The sequence below is a fragment of the Danio aesculapii genome, chromosome 8 (genome assembly GCF_903798145.1).
Source record: "Danio aesculapii chromosome 8, fDanAes4.1, whole genome shotgun sequence".
NCBI classification, from domain to species: domain Eukaryota; kingdom Metazoa; phylum Chordata; class Actinopteri; order Cypriniformes; family Danionidae; genus Danio; species Danio aesculapii.
Genome location: NC_079442.1, coordinates 14,544,734 through 14,571,266, shown reverse-complemented (window position 1 = coordinate 14,571,266; position 26,533 = coordinate 14,544,734). Strand labels below are relative to the sequence as shown.

The window sequence follows — 26,533 nt, the reverse complement described above, 5'->3', positions numbered from 1 at the left end:
AAACTATTGATTCTTTAGTGAAATCAGAGTCTAATAAATCAATCGTGTTGGGTTTGGCTCTTTTGCCTGAACGCATTGATGTCAATGTGGTACATCACCAAAAATGAAGTGCTGGATCCGGTAAAACATGAACGCGCCTTTCCCTTCAGAGACTATTAGACCGCGGAGGATCATGGGACTAATCATGACACAAAGATGACGATCACTGAAAGATGTTCCTTTTCACAACGATACCACAGTATAGGTCTATGTATAGACTATGCTGTGTTTGTTCCTGTAATTTTTCTGATTTTTGATACAATAACCTATACTACAACGCAGTATTCTTCGTCCGTTTGCTATTAAAGGAAGGAGCAGTCGAGACTATTATGTATGGGAGTTTGTCAGACTTTGACTGGCACTGTGAATAAATGTTGCAGTTCATATGAACCAGTTTCTTCTTCCTACGGATCATAACATGTAAGTGTAATTAAAATTGTTGACTCGTCTTCTGTAGTTTGTAAAATATGTGTTTAATTGTGTGTTGTAACTTGTAATCGCTCTACGTGGCTTGTAATCACTTATCTATTATAGATCAGTGCTTGTACTGTATCTCTCGGGTTAAATCTGTATGGGGCTGTTCACATATTGCCTCCAAAACAGTGTTAAAAATGTGAAGCGAGCTTCTTCTATTACCGTTTTAAATGTGTTTCTGAACTCGCGATCCTCTGCTGTTTGTCTTTGCTATTGCCACCATCAGCTGTTCCTACACACGCATGACACGTTCAACTTTTAAAATAGTTCAACTTTTGCTACTGTGTGGATTAATACTGAATGTGTGTCGTTGTTGTTGCTTGGTGTTGGCGTTAGAAGTAGAGTAATATGCTGGTGTTTAAATGCATTGCTTTAACGCATGCCTGCATTGGGCTTTCACATACTCTCTGGCTGCTACTTCATTGCCGTGGTGGCCATTTCTCTGTCTCGTGCTGAACCCAGTCGACCAATCATAACAGACTAGGTCCTCAGACCAAACAGCGCAGATTAGCATCATGCTAAGGAGGGGTTTGGGAACAAATGAATCACTAAACAGATCATATGGGAGTCGTTGGGAAATTCATTCATTCATTCATTTACTTTTCGGCTAAGTCTAGCACATGTTTTACACAGCTGATGCCTTTCCAGCTGCAAACCATCTCTGGCAAACATCCATACACACTCATTCACACTCATACACTACGAACAACTTAGCCTAACTATTTCCTAGTAAGTAAATGAGTCAATTTTAAGCAAGTTTTTCTGTAATCTGCAAAATAATCTGCCTGTGGGGTAAATAAAATAAATTTGTTTTTTAGATTGTTTTGTTTACCCCACTGACAGATTATTTTGCTTGTTCTAAGGAGAAACCCACTTCATTTTTTCTTTTTTTTTCCTTCTTGATTTAACACTTTTTAGATAATTAGACTAGAACAAGACAAAAACTCTAAGTAAGATCATTTTTTGCAGTGTTTTCATTAATCACTCTAAACATGAATCCAGATGGCCAAGAGATACTTTTCATTAACTGATGCTGTTATCAAATGATGAACAATTGCTCAGTTGCCCTTGAAGCATTGAGCTATTTAGCAGATGTGAGCTTTTGTGTGGGTTGATGTCATGCTGTGATATTACACTGCTGGCTTTAAAGTGGCTTGGTGCTGAAATGGAAAATAAAGCATTGGGTCTAATGGATTTGATTTAATTTTGTTGTAATATGTTCAATTCTGTTTAACCAGTTGACAGATAGAGACATTTTTAAAATTATATTACATGATTGGTTGTCTGTATTTATAAGCATTTGCAGCCTGATCTCACGAGGAAACGTAAGTATTTTACGGTTTGTCAGTTTAGTGGCTAATTCGTACGAGTCGTACGAAAATGTACAATTTTAAAAAGGAGGCGTGGCACCTATCCCCACCCCTAACCCCAACCGTCATTGGGTGATAAGCAAATCGTACTAAATTGTACCAATGAGATCGTACAAATTCATACAAATTAACCACTAAATCAAAAAGTTACGAATTGCCGTGAGATTGCGTTGGCATTTGCACTTAATATGAATTTACATGTTAATTTACAGTATACTTACCTAAGAAAGTACAGATACAATAATATAAATTCCTGGCTTATTTTTAGTTTTAGGGGCAGGTTTTAGGATTATCACTTACCCAGTTACTGTAATTTTACAATAAGTATATTTTATGCACATGTGGAACTGTACTGGGCGCCATGGTGGCTCAGTGGTTAGCACTGTTGTCTCACAGAAAGAAGGTCACTGGTTCAAGTCCTGGTTGGACCAGTTGGCATATCTTTGTAGAGTTTGCATGTTCTCCCTGTGTTTGCTTGGGTTTCCTCCGAGTGCTCGAGTTTCATCATCACAGTCTAAAGACATGCGCTAAAGGTGATTTGGGTAAACAAAATTGACCGTAATGAATCTGTGTGTAAATGAGGGAGTCTTTGGGCGTTTCCCAGTACTGGGTTGCAACTGGAAGGGCATTCGCTGTGTAAAACATATGCTGGAATAGTTGGCGGTTCATTTCGCTGTGGTGACCCCTGATAAATAAGGGACTAAGCCAAAGGAAAATGGATAAATTAATGGAGCTATACTGAAACAAAAATAAAGTCCTACCAAATATTTCTCAGTGAACACATACAATGAACGTGATAAATATTGTACCATCTAGGCTGTTACATGTTATATTGTTTGTAAAAAAAAAAAAATTATTAATTTATATAAAGCTAACATATACTAATGTATACTACTAATATAGTATCATGCACTTAAGAAATAAATAGCTTTATAGTTGTTTCTTGGCCAACTTAATTTTACCCTTTAGTTTAATGTCAAATTAAAGGGTTTCTGTTAAAAATGATTGCTTTAATACACTTTTGTAATATAATTTTTATGTGTTGACTAACACAGTAATGCACATGAAAAGTGTTATTCAATAAAGCATTTATAGTTACTATTAGGGCTGCACAATATATCGTTTTAGCATGAATATCGCAATGTTATCATTTACAAGTTTGGGAATCATTTGCAAGTGAGATACGCAATGTTGAGTCTGAATTATAATTTATTATATTGCAAGTGTTTTTTGAGGCCCTTGCCTGTGTGAGGGTTTTAAAAGTATTCAGGCATAACAAATTGTGCCGTTTGTAAGTTAACAGCACATTAACAACGATTCATTTTATTGAATTGTTTATAAAACTAAGACTATGCAGCATTGTTTTACATTTAATTATTTAATTACTCTGTACCAATGGTCCTCAAACACAGGGCCGTGGACCGGTACCAATCTGTGGATCAATTCGTACCAGGCCGCACAAGAAATCATTAATTATTCCTGTTTTATTTATTATCTGAGTCTGAATGATCTTTTATTTTGAAAAATCTTTTATTTTGAAAAATGACCATATCCTCTCATTTACATCTCGGTCACTTGAGCGCCCAAATTTAACCCAGAGGCAGCAAAATGAGTAAGAAACATACATCTTTGGAAAGTTTATTTGCAAAGAGGAAAAGGCTCAGTGAAGGGCCAGTGAACTGCCAAGCAATAGATCCGCAACCCATTTGTTAAGAAATCAGATAAATCCTGGAGATGAACTGCTGGAGATCGCAAATGACGGCGGCCTTTTAGTGGTCATTCGCATATAAAGTTTCTCGCAAGTTTGCTATTTCCAATGAAGGTGCGTGGCTTGCATTGATCAGCTTCAGCTTCTATAGAATATACACATTTCGGTAGACTAATTATCTCAGACAAATACAGAACATCCAAAGACTGCAGTGACTTTTCATTTTCTCCATAAATAAAACTTTATATAAATAAAACTTTACCCCCCCCAATTGTCAAGCGTTGACCAGTCCATGGTGATAAATTAAGTTGGGGAACACTGTGTATATTACAGTTCGACTCCTCGGAAACACTATAAATTTGTTTATTTTTTGTTTATTGTATTTATCTATGCTTGTAGATAGTTGTGTATTGTATACAGTCCCCTACAGAATCATACCAATCAATCTAAATTATCAATTATTTCCAAATAGTTATTCAACTCATATTGTATTCATATCACAATATATATTGCAGAAAAATATCGCAATGTTAGATTTTTCCAAAATCGTGCAGCCCTAGTTACTATAGAGTTCTGTTATGGAAATCTACGAGCATGTAGGCTGAAAAACATCATCCAATGTTCAGCACAGTAATAAGCTTCCTCCTCATTAAAGTAATTCATTGTTGTTTACATTAACAATCTGCAGTGTGTACCCTCTTAGATACCCTCTTCCACCCCAGCTCCACCTGTGTATAGGTCTGCTATGGGGGTTACAAATTTGTTTTGTTTGTAGCAGCAGTGTGTTATATTCTCAGATAGCATGTCTGTGAATAAACTTGCCATAGCAAGTATTGGTACTTGCTCTGCCGTAATAATCAAAGCAGAAGCAGCGTAGCAGATCTATGCTACAATAGCAAACACTTCAACTTTCCATATACATATTCATTACCATAATGTATCTCTTTTAGAGTTGTCGTGACAGAAATATATTTTGAATATTCTAAACTGCAACTTTATCATGTCCAGTGTAATACATTTATTGATGAAATAAAGTTTCAGTAGAAATAACTGTATTATGAAATGACATGAAGATGTACTTGTGTCTTTGAAAGTCCTACTTTACGTCAATTGTGATGTTCTAATTAACTGAAGATAATTTAAACTCAAACTCTTCTGCTTTCTCATTTAATTATAATTAACAATTAAGTTTCTTTAATTAAAACATTCACTTCACGCTTATATTCTTGTGAAGTATATATTTTCCATGCTCTGTAACACACATGTACAGCCATCAAATTAATATTATGATGCTAAAATCAGTAGCTGGATTCACAGCAGTGTATTTTGAATTCAAATTTGCACAGGGATCCATAATTGAGAAGGCTTTACCCAATCAAGGATTGTGGAAAATAGCTACTACTACTCACATATAAATCTGTCAGGAGGCCAGTTTGAAATCACCCTGATAAATTTTACCTGTAGTCACACTCATACATTACCACACAGCAGGTGACATGATTCAGATGCATTATAGCCAGTCATGAATTAAATGTTTGTGAGGTAGGAAAAGCAAACTGCTGCTCAGTGATTGTTTTGACTAAATGAATGATTCTTTATGATTTAGATGAATCTTTTCAGAATTCAAGCACTCTGAGTATACTTAGAAATGAACTGGGAATTTAATGGGTTTCTCTTTAATGGACAATTTCCACTGAACAGTATTGTTCAGTACACTATGCATTTTTTTTATTTCCAATGTCAAAGGTAACACATTTTGGCATCCTTTTCTAAGAGTAGCTAGCACAACAGTGCAGTACCAAAAGAATGAAGGGAAACTATTCTGAACATGACTATTCTGCATTGTAAAAAATGCTGGGTTCCATGCAATCGATTTGTGTGGAGACAACATGAAGGAATTACGTTAACTAATTAGTTTTTACAAGTTTAAGTGAATTGAACATAAAACAATCAAGTTGTCCCAAAAAGATCTCAAGAAATGTGTTGTTTCAGCATTGAACCGTTAAAAACCAGGAACAGGATCTGCTGAATGTTCACCATTGAGAACTACAATTCTGCCACTGAACCGAACTACTACTTCCAGAAGCCATTGCTTCAATCACACCTGCCACAGCTGACAGTCATCTGGACACTCTCTCACACACACACACACACACACACACACACACACACACACACACACACACGCACACACACACACACACACACACACACACACACACACACACACACACACACAAAGCTGAAGTTCATCATTGATGACTACATGGACTATATATACACCTCAGTTTCACATGCTTTTTGCTGAGTCTTGTTTCTGTTTAGAGCATCACATAAGCGGTATCCTTATCTCGCCTTCCCATGTTTTTTTGATCTTTGTTTTGTTTTATTGTTTATGCTCTTATGCGGCCTGTCCTGGCCATTTTTACCCCATCTGTTATTTTAACCATGCTCTTTGGGTTACTCTCATGCTCCAGTTTGTACCTGTTTGACAATTGCCTGCCTGACTACTCTTGATTATTAAACTGCATGTGGATCCCCAACTATCCAGTTATTCAGCATCCTGATGTTACAATGTGAATGACCTATATGGCTTTCTTCTTCGAGGAAGAATGATATTGGTCAAAACTTTCTGGTGTACACCAAGTGAGAGTGTACGCCATTGGCAGTGGACATGCAAACCTGATCAGGGTGACCCATACAAAATCACCTTGTACTGTACTGAAGTATGCCACACAACTGAGGCATAAATGGCATAATATGTAAGGAAAATTTTGTTTATAGAAAAAAAATTAAGGATCAAAATGGACCCAAATCTGAACTGTGAGAAATTCACAGCTTCTAAACATGTCCAAAGTGAATTGAGAAAGCTTCCATGCATAAATATTAAACTATCACACTGTAATTTCTATATTGAGTAGTCCGTAGTTAAAGAGCCCCTATTATGGGCCCCTATATTAAATGACCTTCCATGTAGTGTGTAACACAGCTCTAAGTGAAGTGAAATATCCAGCTAAGGCTTAAATCTGAAAGTGGACAGTTTTTAAAAGTATTGATTGATCTAATAAAAAGACTCATAGTGATTCGAATGAATCGTCTTGATAACGAGTCTTTAGCCGTTTCGGCGTGACGTGGCTACGAAACATAAGCCCCGCCCAATTGTTGCTCGCCAAACCCGGGAAAATTTAAATTCTGCGGTCCCACCCACTAACACAGCAGCAAAGACAAACAGATCCTGAAGTCATCATGAGTCATGAAGACGCTGTGCTTACCTGGATATTATTGGAAGTATGAGGGAAAGGAGTGCTTCAGCAATATACACGCTTACAATGGGCGATTCATTCATTTGTTAAAGGAAGGATCAGATAAGACTACTGAGGTATGAGACTTTGACAGAGCTCGACAGGAACTTTAGTACACAGCTCATGGATTAGTTTCTTCCTCCATTTTGTAATGGACAGACAATACAAAATAAGGACAGTTTATTAGGCACAAAGTCAAAGGCAGGCTGCTGCATGCTGAGGAGGAGCGCTGGTCAGCAATACAACCCCCTGGCTGGGGATGTGATCGTTGGGCATAGCAGTGTGCAGGTAAGCCCTGAGAATAGGCATGGGCCGGTATAAGATTCTGACGGTATGATAACCTTGGATATAAATATCATGGTTTCACGGTGTCACGGTATTGAGATTACTGCTCTAAACAATTTGTTTTAAATGTCTGGTTAAAAAACAAAACCTTTTTCCCCTTTGAACACATTATATTTTAATTTGGGAAACATTTATAATATTTTGGAGCAATAAAATGCCAGGCTAAATAATTAAAACGAATCACTGACTTCTGCAGTCTTCATTTGTTCCAAAAACACAGATTTTTTTTTTTTTTTTTTTACAATTTAAAACGCCATCTTTGGATATATTTTCTTCTGTTTTAACTTTTCCAAACTGTGTTATACCTTGAACACAGTTATCGTCCCATGACTACCTGAGAACATATAACACTTCACGCAAGAGGTGCCACAGCAATGATTGCAAATAGAAATGATCTACAGCTGAGAAAGGAGAAAAGCTCCAAAATGAAAGATATCAGTCCTGGCCCATGACATGTCCTTGTTTTCTCTAGCTTGCAAAAGATGTATTTAATTGTGATTTGTTACTTGTAACCGCTTGTACTGTATCAGGTTAACTCTTTGTGTTCTCATATCACATTTAAAGATACGTATATATGCTAGTGTTTAACTACATTGTTTTCGGGGGTGAGGTGACCCAAGGGCTTGACAAACCGCGCTGGGCATTTTACTGTCGCGCGCTGAACGCTGTCGACCAATCGCAATAGGCTGTCATCGGTCCAATCAGCGCAGATTAGCTTTGCGCTAAGGAGGGGTTATACGATTCATATGGGAGTCACTGGGATAATTTGGTAAAAACAAATTCATATTATAAGACCATGAAAGTGTTTTTGACCATGCATGCATATCAGTATGTTGTCCGAGACCCATATAACCAAAATATTAACCTTTTTAATGTATATTAGGGGCTCTTTAATATTCCAACCCTAAAGCATGTTTCAGAGCTGTCACAGAAAGGCCTTGTCTCAAATGTGATGCCAGAAAGACCAAGCTAGTGTATTAATTCGATTGTCTATTAATCAGGGGGAGATAGGTAAAATAGAAATAGAAATAGAAAATTTATTATTTTCTCAAAAATTGCATTCTTTTATGAGAATAGTCCCATATTTATTCCACTGTATCATAGAATTGGCACTTGGTGAGTGTTCATTTTGTTTTCTCCGCTACTTGGTCATTTAATATTCTCAATATGGTTATCTGGCATTTTCTGTATGTGTTTGAGCATGTGCATGACATTTTGAAGCCTACATTCATTATGTGAAATGTCAGCGATGTTTGACGGATAATTGAAAAAGGGCTTGCAAATGGGCTTGTGATGTCAGACGTCGAGCTCGCTGCGGTATCCCCTCTTCTGAAATACTGTGATCTTCTCCATAGTGACAGACAGAAGATGATTTGGGATGGATGTTCATTAAGTCATTTGGTATCCATATAGGTCAAATTCATTTATTTGGTGTTAAATGTCGAGCAGATGTTTCCAGGAATTATCAGTGTCAGAGAAGGATAAGTGTGGACTTAACATACTCTGAAGGGTCATCTTGCATTAATTTTTGAGTAGCAACAGTAACAGCCACTATTGTGCATATGTGCCCTGAAACAAACAATCATATTTATATAATGATTTGTGTATATCATTATAAAATGAATGGGGACTACATAGTGGCTCAGTGGTTAGCATTGTCACCTCATAATGAGAAGGTTGCTGGTTCGAGTCCCAGCTGGGTCAGCTGACATTTTTGTGTGGAGTTTGCAAGTTCTCTGTGTTGGTGTGTTTCCTTTGGGTGCTCTGGTTTTCCCCCACAAGTCCAAAGACATGCGTTATCTGTGAATTGGATAAACTAAGGCCCAATCCCAATTCTACCCCTTACCCTTGTCTCAATTCTCCAGCTTGAAGGTGTAGGGCTAAGGGGAAGGGGTAGATAGCCCTTCGAATGAAGATTTTTCAGGACCACACTTGGAACCAAGGGGTAAGAAAATTTCCCAGAATACAACAGCCATAATGGCAGGATGGTTGCACCCGGAAGTAAAGAGATCCACAAATTTGTATTTTTTTGTCATTATTATGAATTTTTACAACAAACAAGCATGTTTTAATATATCCATTACTGCGTTCATATTTTACGTCATGCATTAAAAAACCCCACTAATATAAAAACCGCTAAATTTCGCTATGTATAATCCATAATCATAACTCCTATATGGCAGTCCCACAACATTCTGATGCTCGATGACACTTGAATACCCTGACAGAAAAGTCTAGTTGCTGGGAAAGACCTTTTTACAGTGTCTGCAATAATGTTAATGTTGTTTTTGGTGTGTTTACATAGATGAATATGGCCACTGTGTAAATGTGCAGTTTAGTAATGATCTTATTGCCACATTAGATCATTCTGGTAACATAATATATGCCTTCAGTTATTTCCTGAAGATAAATACCAAAACATAACATAACTGGAATTACTAAAGCAGTCACGATCATCTGATCTCATATGAAGCAAGAGATCGCGATGATATATGATGATGTGTGCAGGTGGTGTAGTGCTGTCCCATTTCTTAGGGGTAGATTTTGAAGCCCTTCCCCTTCACACTTGGTTATAAGGGCCAAGGGGAAGGGGTACAAGAATAGAATTGGGTCTAATTTAGCAGTAGTGTATGAGTGCATGTGTGAATGCAAAAGTGTATGGGTGTTTCCCAGTACTGGGTTGCAGCTGGAAGAGCATCTGCTGCATAAAACATTTGCTGGAATAGTTGGCAGTTCATTCCAATGTGATGACCTCTGATAAATCTGAGACTAAGCCAAATTGAATGAATTATAAAACAAACATGACCCGACCACAAAGTTATCAATTCATTAATCACATGACAGCAATTCATTACATTTATGCACGTAAACACAGCCTTAGTCATACTTCCACAGGTGAGACGTTTTTCAATATATATCAATATATAAAAAAAAGTGTCACAGTTAGAGGAAGGAGAGCCAAATGCATAATGAGAGCAGGGGGGTGTTTATTGGCAATGTGATATGTAGCAGGGGTGAGGTGAAACAGTGATGAATAGGATAGTGCTGGGGAGTCTTGGATGGAGCAGGCAGACAGTGCTTTAGAGTCCTGGATGTAGTAATAAGCAGCCACAGAACAGGAGTCTGAGCGGGGATACTCAGGCCAGACAAGAGGTGGTAAAGGCCTTGGAGGCATTGCTGGAGAGTAGGGTCTCAGCAGCCAGGGCTGGACAAAAAGACAACACATACAAAAGACAGCATGGGGTGGGGGGGGGGGGGGGGGACTAGACAATAACCTAAAGTGAATATTGAAACTAACGATAAATGAGCGGAAACTAAAATAAAGCAAAGAGAAATTAGTTTTAACTTCCTGTTGATAAAACCAATAATAGGAATGAAACACTTAAAGCTAAAAATCAGAAGAACAAAATAAAACAAAAAAAAAAATACCTAAAACAAGCTAATTTGAAAAGGATAAACCGGGCAGGGATAAAACTGAAGGCCTACTGAAAAACACAAATATAAACAAACCTTAGACAGGACAATGCAAACTCACAAACAACAGCACAGAGAGAAAGGAGCACAGTCAAGTCACAAGCAACAATGAACCAACAAAAGCATGAGGGAAGAGAGCACATTATAAAGGCAGGAAAGAACATGAGGACCAGGTGTAAACACTGAGACTAACAAGGACTAGATAAGGGCTAAACAAGGAGGCGTGGCAGCTGGAAACAAGGGAGGAACAGAGGAGCACATGGTGAACACAAACACAGGCTGAGCCATGTGTTCAGACACAACATAGACACATAGAATGTAGACAATACAGAAAAGAAAGCCAAGGAAGGGCTATGACAATCAAGCTCATTGGGGTAGGCGTTAAGGAATTAAAGATCTGCCGAATTCAAATTAACCATCAGAAATAAGAAAAAAGATGATTCAAATGATTTGAAATATGGCACGGTTGTTGGTGCTAGACAAAGTCTGGCCACGTATTTCAAAAACTGTTGATCTACTGAGATGCTACACTGGGTGTCACTTCTGTCAGATAGGAACAGCAAGATGAGGCTACAGTTGGCTTGTGCTTACCACAATTGGACAACTAAAAAAGTTTGCCTTAATAATTGTCCCACTCATCCACTGCGTAAAACATATTCCTAATATAGGCACATTCTGAAAACGTGGCCCTAAATACATTTCCGGAGATCGCGAATTATGTAGCCAGAAGTATGTATGGCTGCATTTCATCTTTAAAATGAACGCTACGGGACGGTATGATGCCGTTCCTTTTCTTGCTAACCAGCTGATCGCTTACCTCTGTATGGACAGCTTTCTTGCTGTTACCAGTTTGTTCAGTTAGCTCACCATGTATGTCTGTGGACGCATTGAGAAGTTGACCACGACAACGGGGTTCGAGTCCAGTGAAAAATGGTTCCAGAAATCTGGTAGGTAAAAAACTGAAGCCAAAAATTAAAATACACAAGTAAATAACAGGGTGCATTCTCATGAGAATGTGGTAAAATCTGAAAACGTAGTAAAATTACGCAAGGGCTTTTCTTTTTCTGGATTGATTTTTAAAACTGTCTGTTGGGTTTAGAGAAGTGGGTGGGTGGGTCAATTGCTGCTTTTTATAACAATATTGGTTGGGTTTAGGGAAGGGTGGGTCAGTTGGTCGGTCAGTCGTGAGTCAAAAGCGGCCTCTGGTGAATTTACGCGAGAACAGCAGGCACAAATAGCACTCGTGAGAGAAATTTGAGATCTGAAAAAAAGTGTACACAGCGGCCTCTGGTGGATTCGCGAAAACAAAAACTTCCCGGGACGAATTTCCCAGTCTCAGATTTTCAGAATGAGCCTGGGTTGCATATTCCATAGTAATTGGCAGATCGTTCCACTGATGTGACCCCTGATGGATTAGGGACTAAGCTGAAGGATAGTGTGATGTGGATGAGGGTTGTCACACTCCTCACACACAAAATAAAGGATCTGTTTAAGGAGATACTATATTATTCAGTTAATTTTGGGGAAAAAAGTCTAATCCTAATCCTAATTTCTGATCCTTGGGACCACCAGATATCCATAACATGCATATACATTAATGCAAACAGCAATTGTTTGAAAATAGAACTTAAATAGTATAGTATAGTTTTACATTCAAATTGAAGAAACCATTATGAAATAATGTTGTTTTCGGAATCTTATTGACTGTCTTGGTGCATCTGGTACTAGTGAAAACACACAGTCAGAAACTTGGTTGAATGATGACAAGTGAAAAATAAATGTGACAGATTAAGAATTTTCGGGCTAAATGCATCTGTACAGTCCTAAAACCTTATCTCTCAGTGCCAAGATTAGTGTTTCCATGAGCACTTCACTTGAATCTGTGATTACATCTTACAAGAAGAGAGTACAGATGGTCTTACACACACACAGACACAATTTTATATATTAAAAGATCACAATTTCTAAAACAGCCCACACATAACCTTAACCTTGTAAGACATGCACAAAACAAACACAATCTTACTGTTTTCATTATTAAAATCAACATAATGCAATCTTTTCTGTGCCGATATGTTTGCAAACATGATTATATGAGTATGTTCCATTGCCCTTTAACAAATCTGGCCCACGATTACCAAGCAAGCAGGCAGCTAAGGTCTTACTATACGGCTCCTGTGAGACTAATGCCCTGCCCTATGGCATTTTATAACCACAATATTTATGTCAGACACTCAGGGAGCAAAAAGACCCTTCAGCGATAAATGAAAACACAAATATGACTCGGATGTTACCAAAGATTTAGAGGGTCCTGAAATTTGGAAAGTGCAGCAGTCATATTTTTAGCAGTCTTTTATCATTACGCTTATATTGATATCCTCTATGCCCCATCCAGATGGCTGCATTGGTTCTCAGGAAGCTTTTAAATTCTGTTCTTAGAGCTCTAATGGTCCTTTGGGCGAAACAGGATTTTGACACTATTGAGCTGCTGAATCTCCTCTTTTCTGTTGGTGCATAATGCTGCGGTTGGATGATCAATTATATTGATACATTATTCTGATTATAGTGTGATATGGGGTCAGTGTCACAGTTTGTAAAGGTTTATGAGGGACAAGACTGCAGTCATTAAAACCATTAAGGAACGTTTGAGAGCTTCTACAGTTAAAACATCTGGAGAGTACAATATGTGGTCAATGTGTCTAATTTTAGTTGTTTGTTTCTTTGGTTGAGCTTCTAAATAACGAACTGAAGGCTTTTTGGTATTGTGTACTCGACTGTGTGTAGGTTAGGGTTGTTGGGACTGTCCATGCTTGGCTAATTGGGTCTGATGTGGATGTCATTGATTTCCTGTCCTCTGTAAAGGAACGGAGGCTAACATCCTTTTCTTTACCCCTGTTTTGGAAACCACACTGTCAGCCTCAGCTTTACACTCTTTGAGCAAACCATCCTTCGCCTTATCTCTCCCTGCCATACACGTGCTGCCAAACATGCAAACCTGCTATGTACAGAGCATGGCTCTCTGAGGTAGAAACCAGTAGAAAATTAAAAATGATAACAGGATCTATGTGATCTATGCCTTTTAGAAAATATACAGGCTATGGATGTGCTGAGCTACATTAAAAAAAATAATCCAAAGTGTGTAATACGCTTACTTTAGTTACACATTACTAGTACAGAGTTGGACACCCTTTTGCTTTCAGAACTGCCTTAATCTTTCATGCTATAGATTCAACAAGGTACTGGAAATATTCCTCAAAGATTTTGGTTCATATTGACATGAGAGCATCCTGCAGTTGCTGCAGATTTGTTAGCTGCACATCCATGATGCAAATCTCCCGTTCAACCACATCCCAAAGGTGCTCTATTGGATTGAGATCTGGTGACTGTGAAGGTCATTTGAGTACAGTGAACTCATTGTCATGTTCAAGAAACCAGTCTGAGATGATTCAAGCTTTATGACATGGCGTGTTATCCTGCTGGAAGTAGCCATCAGAAGATGGGTTCACTGTAGTCATAAAGGGATAGACATGGTCAGCAACAATACTCAGGTTGTCTGTGGCGTTGACACGATGCTTAGTTGCTACTAATGAGCCCAAAGTGTGCCAAGAAAATATCCCCACACACCATTACACCACCTCCAGTAGCCTGAATTGTTGATACAAGGCAGGAAGGATCCATGCTTTCATGTTGTTGACACCAAATTCTGACTCTACCATTCAAATGTGGCAGCAAACATTGAGACTCCTCAGACCAGGCCATGTTTTTCCAATCTTCTATTGTCCAATCTTGGTGAGCCTGTGTGAATTGTAGCCTCAGTTTCCTGTTCTTAGCAGACAGGAGTGGCACCCGCTGTGGTGTTCTGCTGCTGTAGCCCATCCGCCTCAATGGTTGGACGTGTTGTGGAGTGACTATTTGAGTTACTGTTGCCTTTCTATTAGCTCGAACCAGTCTGGCCATTCTCTTCTGACCTCAGAAAGGCATTTGCACTCACAGAACTGCTGTTCACTGGATATTTTCTCTTTTTCTGTCCATTCTCTGTAAACTCCAGAGATGGTTGTGTGTTAAAATCCCAGCAGATCAGCAGTTTCTGAAATACTCAGACCAGCAGTTTGGCACAAACAACCATGTCACATTCAAAGTCACTTATATCACCTTTCTTGCTCAATCTGATGCTCGGTTTGAACTGCAGCAGATCGTCTTGATCATGTCAGGATTGGCTGATTCGAAATTTGCATTAACGAGCAGTTGGGCAGGTGAACCTAATAAAGTGTCCGGCGAGTATATATTAAGCTGCGGTCACACTGGGCTTTTCTCCCCATAGACTTCCATTCATACGCACGCGAATGCGTCAGACCGGAAACGCAAGGTCATGCGTCAAGTTTTGCAGGTTTCTGCAGTGCAAAGTTCAAGCTTGGTGAACTCTGACCTGCGAAATCGCATCACTTGACTGCGTGAGACCAATCGAGGATCAAAACATGACCTCTCTGAACAGAAATTTAAAACATGAAGCAAATTGCTCACTTTTTTAATGTCTAAACATCTTGTATAATCCCGCCCCTTTTCGCAGCGCCGTACAACAGAATTTCGCACACACAAACTCTAGTGTGACCGCAGCTTAAGGTGTATCTAAAAATCATCTTTTCTCAAATCGTTTTATCGTGCACACTCTCTGATAGATATTGCTGTAGCCAGGTCATAAATGTATACTGTAAGTTCAATGTAAGTGTCATTGTCTTCCAAAAGCATTGATGCAAATGTAAGCAGTAGGGCTGCACAATTAATTAAAATAATTGAAATATTGCAAATTTGCATATTCTCAATATCGCAAATCACAGTAAATACTGCAATAGGATGCAATAAATGAGTGATTCAAAACAAAAGTATCTTTGTGTGCCTGCCACTGTAGTACACCCTTTGAAAAACCTTTTAGCACATCAAGCAACGAAGTTACATGTCACCATGCAGTTTAGATTGATGAAATATGACCAAGCAAGCAAGCCATGTTAAGAATTAAATTGTTACAGCCACCAGCGATGTAGCTACTGCAGATTGAGAACTAAAAATCTGCCACCAAATTGACTACAAATACTGTCATGCACCTCACACACACCTGTTTTCCCTGATTACACACACAGTCACACAGCTTGTCGTCACTGATTTCCATGGCTATAAATACCCCTAACGCACTCACACTAATCGATGAGTGTTGTTGTACCTGTAGCATTATGAAGCATTTCTCCTTGCTTTGCCGTGATTGGATTCTTTGCTTTGTTTGTTGATTTTTGATATTAGCTACCTGTACCGATCTCATCCCTGGTTTTGGCTACTCTTTTGGATTGCCTTTTTTGATTCTGTTTGCTCCTGTGATTGACCCTTGCCTGCCTGACCATTCTTTGTGTAATGAGACTCTGCAATTGGATCCTCACCTCTGTTGTCAGCATCCATATGTAACAGAAATAAGATGGTAAATAATTAACTGGACTGGTTTTAAATGGTTTTCTGGTTGTTTTGATGCTTGATAAAACAATAGCAATTCAAAAGTCATGGTAATACTGTTGAATTACTTTTTATTTGTTTACATTGTTAAAAAGTCTGATTTATTTTATGCAACAGTAAAACATGGCTTTTCACTTTCAGATCTGAATGCTTTCTTTCGCATGAAATAATTAAACATTTTTGGTTATAGCCTTTAAAAAAAATTATGTATCGAATATCGCAGTACTATCGCTATTGCATATACATTTTTTCCTTCAATGTCACACAGCTCTAATAGGCAGGAATCATACAAAATGGGAAACTTGTGAAACATCAGGACAAATTATATTGATAATGAGCCCTATTGCACGGCTTGAAGTGTGATTATTCATTTCTACAACAGTTTTATAAATATAACTTAACATAATTATTTAGGTGTTCTATAATTGCAATATCAAAACCAGTGTGCCAGTCATTCTTCAGGTCAATCTCATCTTCATAATTAAGCCTTACATTGTAAAAAAATACTGGGTTCCACACAATTCCTTCATGGTGTCCTAACAAAATTAAGTTCTTTTTTTTTTTTTTTTTTAAATCCCAATCGCCTCACAGCAAGAAGGTCACTGGTTCAAGCCCCGGTTGGGTCAGTTGGCATTTCTGTGTAGTTTGCATGTTCTCCACGTGAAACTTACGAGAGGGTTTCCTCGGGGTGCTCCGGTTTCCCTCACAGTCCAAAGACATACAGTATAGGTGAACTGAATAAGCTTGGTCATAGTGTATGTGAGTGTGTGCAAGAGTTTGTGGGTGTTTCCCAGTGTTGGGTTACGGCCGGAAGGCCACCCGCTGCATAAAACATGTGCCGGATAAGTTGACGGTTCATTCCGCTTTGGTGACCCCTGATTAATAAAGGGACTGAGCCGACAAGAAAATGAATGAATGAATTTAAGTAGATTGAACATAAAAAACTAAGTTGTCCCAAAAAAAACACAAGAATTGTGTTGGTTTAGCTCATTTTAAATAAGTAGTTTGAACAAGCAGCAAAACTAAGTTTTTGAGTGTAGTTTGAATGTCTGCTTTGTCTCTCTTTTCAGTATCTTTTTTAACAATTAAAGGGATTTCCAAAGACAAATAAAGGTTGTTCCTTACATTTTTTTCTTTCTCTCATAACAGAGCCATGGTAAAAAAGGGTGTGTCCTTCCAAACAGCCACACCTAGCAACACGTTGCTATGGGATATCACCCTAGACACAGGCCCAGATGGAAGCGTTGGAGTGATCTGCCAGAGAAAGTCAACAGCGAACGTAAAAAGGTGAGTGCGGCTGCTAAGGAAAATTTAATTAATTACTTTTAATCACATAATTAGATGGTGATTAAGCAACTCTCCCTGACGCCTCTGATTAGACATTCCTGGAAATATCGTCCATTTAAACTGTGAGCTTACATGCTAAAGCAGATTGGTCAAAGTAGATTCCGGTGATTATTCTCATAATTAGTTATTAGTTACTTTAAATAATAAAACAGATACGGTATCTGTTAAATTAAATTAAAAAAGAGCTTTCTGTGATTTATTGCTTTCAGTTTCAAGCAAATTAATCACAGACAATTTGAAGTCAGAATTATTAGCCCACCTGTTTATTTTTTTCCCCAATTTCTGTTTAACGGAGAGATTTTTTTTTCAAAACATTTCTAAACATAACAGTTATAATAACTCATTTCTAATAACTGATTTATTTTATCTTTGCCATGATGACAGTAAATAATATTTGACTAGATATTTTTCAAGACACTTCTATACAACTTAATGTGACTTTTAAAGGCTTAAGTAGGTTAATTAGGTTAACTAGGCAGGTTAGGGTAATTAGGCAAGTTATTGTTTAATGATGGTTTGTTCTGTAGACTATCAAAAAAATTAGCTTAAAGGGGCTAATAATTTTGACCTTAAAATGGGTTTTAAAAAATTTAAAACTAGCCGAAATAAAACAAGTGAAACTTTCACCAGAAGCAAAAATATTATTAGACATACTGTGAAAATTTTTATTGAATCTGTTAAACATCATTTGGGAATTATTAAAAAAGAAAAAAATTCAAAGGGGTTTGAAAATTCTGATTTGAACTGTATGTTTTTCTTAAAGCTCTACCCAAAAAACACAGGGTTCCACACAATACATTCTCGTTGTCCCAACACAAATCAATTAAGTTAACAAATTTAAGTGGAATTAACATATCAAAATGAAGTTGTCCCAAAAAAATCTCAAGAATTGTAGCAGAGCAAGAAGCCAACATATTTTTTTGTGTGTGTGTGTGTTTTTTACTATTCATGACTTAGATAGCGGGCGATGCAGTAGCGCAGTAGGTAGTGCTGTCGTCTCACAGCAAGAAGGTCGCTGGTTCGAGCCTCGGCTGGGTCAGTTGGCGTTTCTATGTGGAGTTTGCATGTTCTCCCTGCGTTCGCGTGGGTTTCCTCCGGGTGCTCCGGTTTCCCCCACAGTCCAAAGACATGTGGTATAGGTGAATTGGGTAGGCTAAATTGTCCGTAGTGTATGAGTGTGAATAAGTTTGTATGGGTGTTTCCCAGAGATGGGTTGCAGCTGAAAGGGCATCCGCTGCGTAAAATATGTGCTGGATAAGTTGGCGGTTCATTCCGCTGTGGCGACCCCTGATTAATAAAGGGACTAAGCCGAAAAGAAAATGAATGAAGGAATTAAATAGCAGCAAAACGGTCAGGGTTGAACAGTGGTGCATGTCTGAATCCTATTAGTGAATAGTCTGACCTGAAGTCTCCTCACTATTTAAGGTTGACGTCTTCAACGATTCAAGGATTTCAATCCTTTTTTAAATGTTAGATCATGTGGCACTTCTTGTCTTAAGAAAAAAAAGATATTTAATCATAATTTAAAGTCTTGACAAGATTTTAAAACAATTTAAATGGTATATGTTTGATGGCATTTTATTTTGTGAATTTCCTGAAAATTATGATAAACGAAGAACGGGTGCACTTTAGAACTCTGCATAAATCAATGCTCTATAACTGGGTCCATGCTGGATTAGAATGAAAGATAACAACTAGATTCAAAGTGACCTCGGATAACTCACTATAATCGCTGTTATCAGCAAACATGATCACATAATCAAGATTTTTTAGACTTTTAAGTCTAATCCAGTAGTGTTGGGATGGCGATGTTGTGAGTTCAGTGACAAAAAAAAATGAAAACAGTAGCTGGATGCAACAAAGCCCTTACATTGCATATTATTTTATAAATCACTAACCCCATTTCACTCTGAACTTGTATGACTGCCTTTCTTCTTTTTTTTCTATGAAAAAAACAAAGTCAAAACATAATTTTTTCGTGTTTCATTCATTCGTTTTCTTTTTGGCTTAGTCCCTTTTGTTTTTCTATTATTTTATTTATTTGTATTTACTTAGTTACATAAGTTAAGTGTTTCCTCTCACGGTCATTATCCAACCCAATTACACAGAAACATAGAATTTGTATTAGATTGTGCAAAAATATATTATTATTATTATTATTATTATTATTATTATTATTATTATTATTATTATTATTATTATTATTATTATTATTATTCTAAAGGCCTCTAAAATGGGACAAAATTAACTGAAATTTTGAAACTGAAATAAACTGAAACAAATTAATGAGGTTGTACAAATCCTCACCGGTTGCCAGTACATTGACAGATTGTAATACTTAAGAATTAGCACAAGAGCATTTATTATAATAACAATTGTAAATCTCTACGTGAGAGAATGTCACTTCCTTGTCAGATTGCTTTTTCTCCTACAACCATGAGGATTACGATGGTTTGTTAGTCTAAATATGTTTCAAATTATTACTTTGAATTAATCCATAATATGCACAACTCCCCTACAGAAAACTAATATTAGCACGTTATGATGGATTTATATAAAGGCGTTTGTACTTCAGGGACCACTTTGAGTTTTAAGCAGGAGAAAGTGATTTCTGAATAAAGGATAACCTAAATCTTTTTCAAATGTAGCAGATTTTATTTTTAAATAAAAGTACATAATGCATAACAAAACACTCTATGGCACTATGGCAGGCATCCATAGTCAATTTAATTAAATTTAATTAATCTTTTTCTATATAGCGCTTTTATAATGTATATTGTGTCAAAGCAGCTTAACAAGGAAGTTTTAGTAAATTGAAACTGTGTCGGTCTAGTTTTCAGAGTTGAAGTTCAGTTGAATATTCAAGCGTTAACAAAGCATTAACAAATGATTATTGTTACCATTTTTAGAAAATCCATTAGTCTGACAGGGTGTCACTGACTGTCACATAATGCAGCATTGTTTACTTTAGGTTGTGTAATCCCACCCAATGAAACAAAGGAGATTCCAATGTCCACAGGATTTATATATATTTTTTCATATGCATCATTTTTATTTTATCAGGGACTTCTTCAAAAGTCATTTTTGTGTCAATCCTAGTTTTAAATTAATTGCCTTTTGGCCTGAACAGATGCATGCATTTCCAAAAAGAATATGCCATCCACCCAAAATAGCCATCTGAACTATTTGGTTCATCCCCTAGAGCAGGAAAGCTGTGCATTTTAAAGCTAAGATTTGAGACAGATGCGTCAGATTAGGGGTGATCCCGTGTCCTATTGAAAGCATTATGAACCACACTGACCGGATTGCATTGCTAAGAAGTTAAAATGATATGACTTGCTGATTGCTGAAAGGTTGATACTAAAAACTATGCATCATTTAAAGTCATCAAAGTTATCAAAATTTACCCTAATTTACCATCCAATCAATTCCCAAATGAATAGAAGTACACCCTACCCTAGGCTTTGCTGATGTGGCATATATTGTTTAATGCCATTCTCTCTTTCAGATTAAGCAAACTCCAAGCAGTTCTTCAGATGGATTTTGAAGTGGAGGATGTGAGCAGTCAATCAGAGATTCAGATGATTAAGTGGGAACTGACTCTTCCGGATGAAGTCAAAATGATGGGGGCGTCTGAAGGCACAATGAGAATCTACACCACTCAGAGGGACTTTGTTGGCTTGGCTCCTCTAGTTATGGTAGGCAATTGATTGTAGATAATCTGAAATTGCATTTTAACACCCTTAAAAAACAACAATTGGGGGAAGGCAGATACACAGTTGCTGGGGTGGGGCTTAAAGGGGACCTATTATGCAAAAAACAATTTTATAATGGGTTTAAACACAGTTGTGTGGCAAGAGTGTGTGCATATAGCCAGTCTCTAACGATACACATTAATTAATTATTTTTTTCTTTAATCACACTTGATAAAAACAGTGTGCAGAAACACTCCTTTTATACATGTCATCAAATGTGGAAAGCCCTGCCCATTAGTAACAATCTTTTCCTCATTAGCATAGGACATTAGTCTTGTTTTTGAATATGCCACTAAGCTGACACATAGGCATTTGTAGCTCAGCCTTCTTTTTAATTAACTAATTTAAAGCATCAGTCACTAAAATGGCACGATTTGGATCGAAGCCTAAAAGGGGCAGTTTCAAAGAGTCGTAATACATTATTTTTGGGAAATTTTGAGCATTAAACTTCACAAATACACTCTATGGCAGGGATGGGCAAACTCGATCCTGGAGGGCCGGTGTCCCTGCATAGTTATGCACCAACCCTAATCAAACACACCTGCTTGTAGCTTTCTAGTGATCTTGAAGACACTAATTAGGGTGTTCAGGTGTGTTTGATTAGTGTTGGAGCAAAACTCTGCAGGGATACGAGGATCGAGTTTGCCCATGCCTGCTCTATGGACATCAGAGACTTATTGTATCTTATTAATATCTTAATGAATTGAATTTTATTTGACAGATTTTAGACAAGCTGGACAAAAACACAAGTATCCCATACATTTTGAAATAAAAAACTGTCAAGGATAAAAACACAGTAAAGCTCTGGGCTTGTTTCTATTGTGGTCCACGCTGTTAATCAAAACAAAGTATGGCTTCAAAATACAGATGCATAAAACAAACAGTACCTGCAGCTTTTAAAACAGGAACAAAATAATTCAAAAATACATTTATTCCTTCATTCATTCATTTTTCTTTTCAGCTTAGTCCCTCTATCAATCAGGGGTCACCACTTGTATTTAAAAACATATTTTTCCCCACAAGACTTCTAAATTTTAACAAACAAATATTAAAATCCCAACCCCTAGTACTATATGAACGCTGTTGCCTCACCACTTGAAAATAGTTCACCAAATAACTAGGAACCACATTATTAAACATTTTACGTACCATTCGCAGTTTTAAAAAACATAATTCTTTAAAAAACTCTTTGTGCAAATGTGCTCTAGGATGAATTTTATTCGTACTAATTTATTTTGTGCCTTTTGCAATTTTTCCTTGATACTCTATGAGCAGCTACTATACCAAAATGAGGTAGCATAATCAAAATTTAGTTGAATCAAAGTTCCTTGCAATAATTTTAAAGAATGAACATCTAACAGATCAGCTTACCTTGCTAAGAACCAAATTTTTGCACATATCTTCGTAAAAACCTTTCTTGCCATAACATCTCCTGATAATCTATTAAACATCCCAAATAATTGACAACATTTCTCAACTCAATTTTACACTATATCTCTTCATTGTGTGTGTTTTATATTTCTAAAGTTCCTCTGCATTTCCAACTGCAGCCTTGAGACTGAGAATGATTATGTGCTGTACGCTCCATATTCCTATTGTTTTTAGACTGATATTTTATTCCTTCTCATTATTTAAGCAAAGATACTTATGTCAAATCGTACACTATATTGCCATTAAATATCACTGGTCCAGGCATTGTGCAGTATACTATTTGTTGATGGTTGACTTGCTCTCAAATATACCCATGCAAATTATGTCTTCTTTATGTGTGTTGCATAATTTCCATCCATATTCTAAGCATTGACCACCTTCTTAATCAATTTTCTGCTCTAATCTTAAGCCTAGGCAAATAACTGAGAAAACATCAATCTGAGGTTGCATTTTCATGTAGACTTCTTACACAGGATTTTACAGTATTTTAAAAATACAAGACAATATAATACAAGTATTTTGTTACAAAATATTAACCCATTTTCACAAACTCTATCTAATACAAATTACAGAATACTATTTTGTATTTGAAATACATATTTGAATTACTTGTATCATATACTGCCCATCTCTGATTTTGATCTCAAACGTTATCACTCCACCAGTGTAACTGTTCTAACCAACATGGATCCACGCATCCATAACACAGTTCAACAATAGTTGTAGTTCAGCCAATGATTTACATTATTTTTGGGAAAATGCACTCCTGAATGAAATGTGGCTAATAAACAAAATTTCAACAGATTACCTGTTTACTCATGAAATCATTCAAGATTAACTTTAACGGTGCTTTCACACCTGCCTTATTTATTTCGGTTGAATCGCACTAGAGTTCGTTTTCCCTCTTGGTGCGGTTCGTTTAGGCAAGTGTGAATGTAGCAATCGTACTCGAGTGCTCACCAAAAGCGGACCAAAAAAGCATACCGAGGCCTACTTGAAGAGATGGTCTTGGTACGCTTTCAAACGAACCCTGGAGCGGTTAGTTTGTGGTGATAATATGATCCGAACCAAAACAGACCCAACTGCAAAAAGTACTGCACCTTTTGGACTAATCCAGCTGCAGCAGGCCGATGCACTGTGCATTATGGGGCGTGTAGGAAAAAATATTTGTTGACAGTGCATTACCAACAGAGTGAGGGAAAAACATAACCTGATGGATCGTTGGTAATATTAGATGATGACCATGTCGCAGTTTAGCTAAATTAATTCACGCCTCCTCCTGAAGTGACGTGCGATTCATTAAAACATTGTTTTCCAGCCGCAGCCGCGCTTCTTTCTCGAAATGTATAGTTTGTCTAAAGTGATGTAAACAAACTATATAGTATACTATGAGCAGGGATGCAATCAGTCAGCGCAGTCATAGCTCCATGGTAAAAAGAGACATTTTGTGTCTGCCGGTTTGTTTACTTGCGGGAGTTCCATTGGCATTTTCCCGTACATGAATTCTGACCAATCGATAAGCAGTTTAGGAAATATGTTTAACAACATCTGGCCAATGAGAGATATGGATTTTGTCAGATGACTGCATTTTGGTTCTTTTTCATCTGGTTTGGACCAAAGCAATCAGTGTGGTGTGAAAACGACCCAAAGACGGCAGAAAATGCTACAATGTATCATTTATTGCCCTTGATCCTGACCAAATGAAGCGAACTACAGATGTAAAAGCACCCTAAGTTACTACTAAGTTTAAGTGTAATTTTTTTTTTTTTTTGCATATATACTGTGTTACCTAGATTTGAAAAAAAAAAAAATCCCCTTCATTTTCCTGAAACTTAGAATTCAGTCATCCAGTGTGCCATTGAGACTAAAAATAAAACAGTTTCTTTGGTTTTATCTTGTGGTGTACTTTCCATATGTGTGATTCGACTTGGTCCACTGTACTTCCTTGCTCTGAAAATCTTACTTAAAATTAAAGAAAATTAATTAATTAATTAAATCACTCATAAAAGTTTAGTCTTTGAATTCTTGCACCTGGGAACAATGCAGACTGATATCAAGCTAAAAGCTATGACATAATTTGATTATATAGTCAATCAAATGTAGTAGAGGCAGGTTAGTAGAAATGACTTTAAACAACATACCTAGTGCATTTTGATTTCAGAAATTTTCCTATCTATTGCAAATGTAAGACAACAGCCCTTCTTCTTTGGTTTCTCTAGTCAGATCTCACCCACTTCAGTAGTCAGCCAAGACTTACCAAAAGCCTATTTTCCCAGTGAGTCCCCTTTTTCAATGTTTAAATATCTGGGGGTGGTTTCAGATTTAATTAGCACTTTGAGTTTCAAATGAAATGACTTACAACTATTTAACAAAACCGAGGTTACTATTCAAGACAGTAAAGCATCCTCATTACTTATTCAGCGGCATTTTGAAAGACAGGATTGATCCAGCAGGGCACCGGGGGTTCGGCACAGTGACAGAGCTTGTAAATGCGACAGGCTTCATCTGCAAGACCGATCATGTTGACCTTTGGATTGTGTCCAAACATGAGCAGATTTAGGCATAATCAATCAGATTTTCTGTAGCAGCTCTAATATACCGCTGGACACCATCCCATAAATCTGAAAACAGCACAGGGCAGAGAATTGCCAAAAACTCTCAATTTGTTTGCCAGATTGCTTGCAAAAAAGTGGGCAACTAGTACACTTCTTTTAAACTAAAAACTTTCATCCTGCTTTATGTACAAGATAAATAAAATGACACTTTAAAGAGTTTACAGAACAATCTTTGTTCATGTTTTTTTCAGCGTCCATGTTAACAGATTAGAGCTTTCATACCGCACACAGAAGCAGCTCATCAGTGTGGAGTGTAAGTGGCACTGAAGCAGCAGTGCTGCAATCATTTTGGTGCTGGGTCTATTTTTGCTGTGCTGCTTACACTCAACTAAAGTGACAGTGCATTGATAATGACCAAAAACACGTTGAATGACAGTAAAAAGTAGCAATTTTACCCAATAACTGCATCGATGGCATCCACTGATTTTTATATAGTCAATCAAATGAACTTGATCACTATTAAAATATGCAACAAATATTTATTTGGGCCCGAACTACAAACCTAAATTCAAATAATTTTAGTGTAAGTTTTACTTAAGTTGCACACTAGTTTGATCATGTATAAATATCATTATAACTATATTGTATAAATATTATTATAACTATAGGCCTACATCCCCTTTTGCTATTTTAAGGATGGAAAAATACGTTCTGTGCCGCGGCGCATGGTCTAACAGGGTTGAGCTTATTCTCTTAATGAGTTATGGGTGTGTTTTGAGAATAAACCAATCAGAGTCTCATCTCCCATTCCCTTTAGGAGTCAGTTTCGTCGCTCCATGGCACATTTGGTATTTATATGGCAGATTTTGTAAGTGGAAACACAGAACACTTTAAAACAGTTAAGAATAGTTAAACAGACTATCTGTAGTGTGAGGATAGAAAACGAGCCTCCTACATTCGGCCTTTACTTTCACTTTCTCTCGTTCGTAGATGAGACGACGGTGTTGTACACTCTCCACTGAAGACATGCATTAGCCTACATGATTAATTTCGTTTGTTAAGCGCAAAGATTTGTTTCAAAATAATTTCTAAATTCAGTTCTAATTGCCAGAAAACAAATAAATGAACAATAATAACAGAGCGTGGTCAAAAAACTGAGCTATATCCAAACACACGTCCTATGCCCCATATGATCCAAACCCTGACAGGTGGACAAATCTAAGCTTGTTTTTAATAA

General features: G+C 37.2%; 1 protein-coding gene across 1 annotated transcript in view; it reads left to right on the top strand.

Moving 5' to 3' along the window:
• Positions 1-26,533, top strand: part of LOC130234025 (transmembrane protein 132C) — a 68,818-nt gene that overhangs the window by 6,903 nt on the left and 35,382 nt on the right. The window contains exons 3-4 of the mRNA XM_056464302.1: positions 17,358-17,495; positions 21,070-21,253. Coding sequence (XP_056320277.1) covers positions 17,358-17,495; positions 21,070-21,253 — 322 coding nt within the window. The remainder of the gene's footprint in view (positions 1-17,357; positions 17,496-21,069; positions 21,254-26,533) is intronic.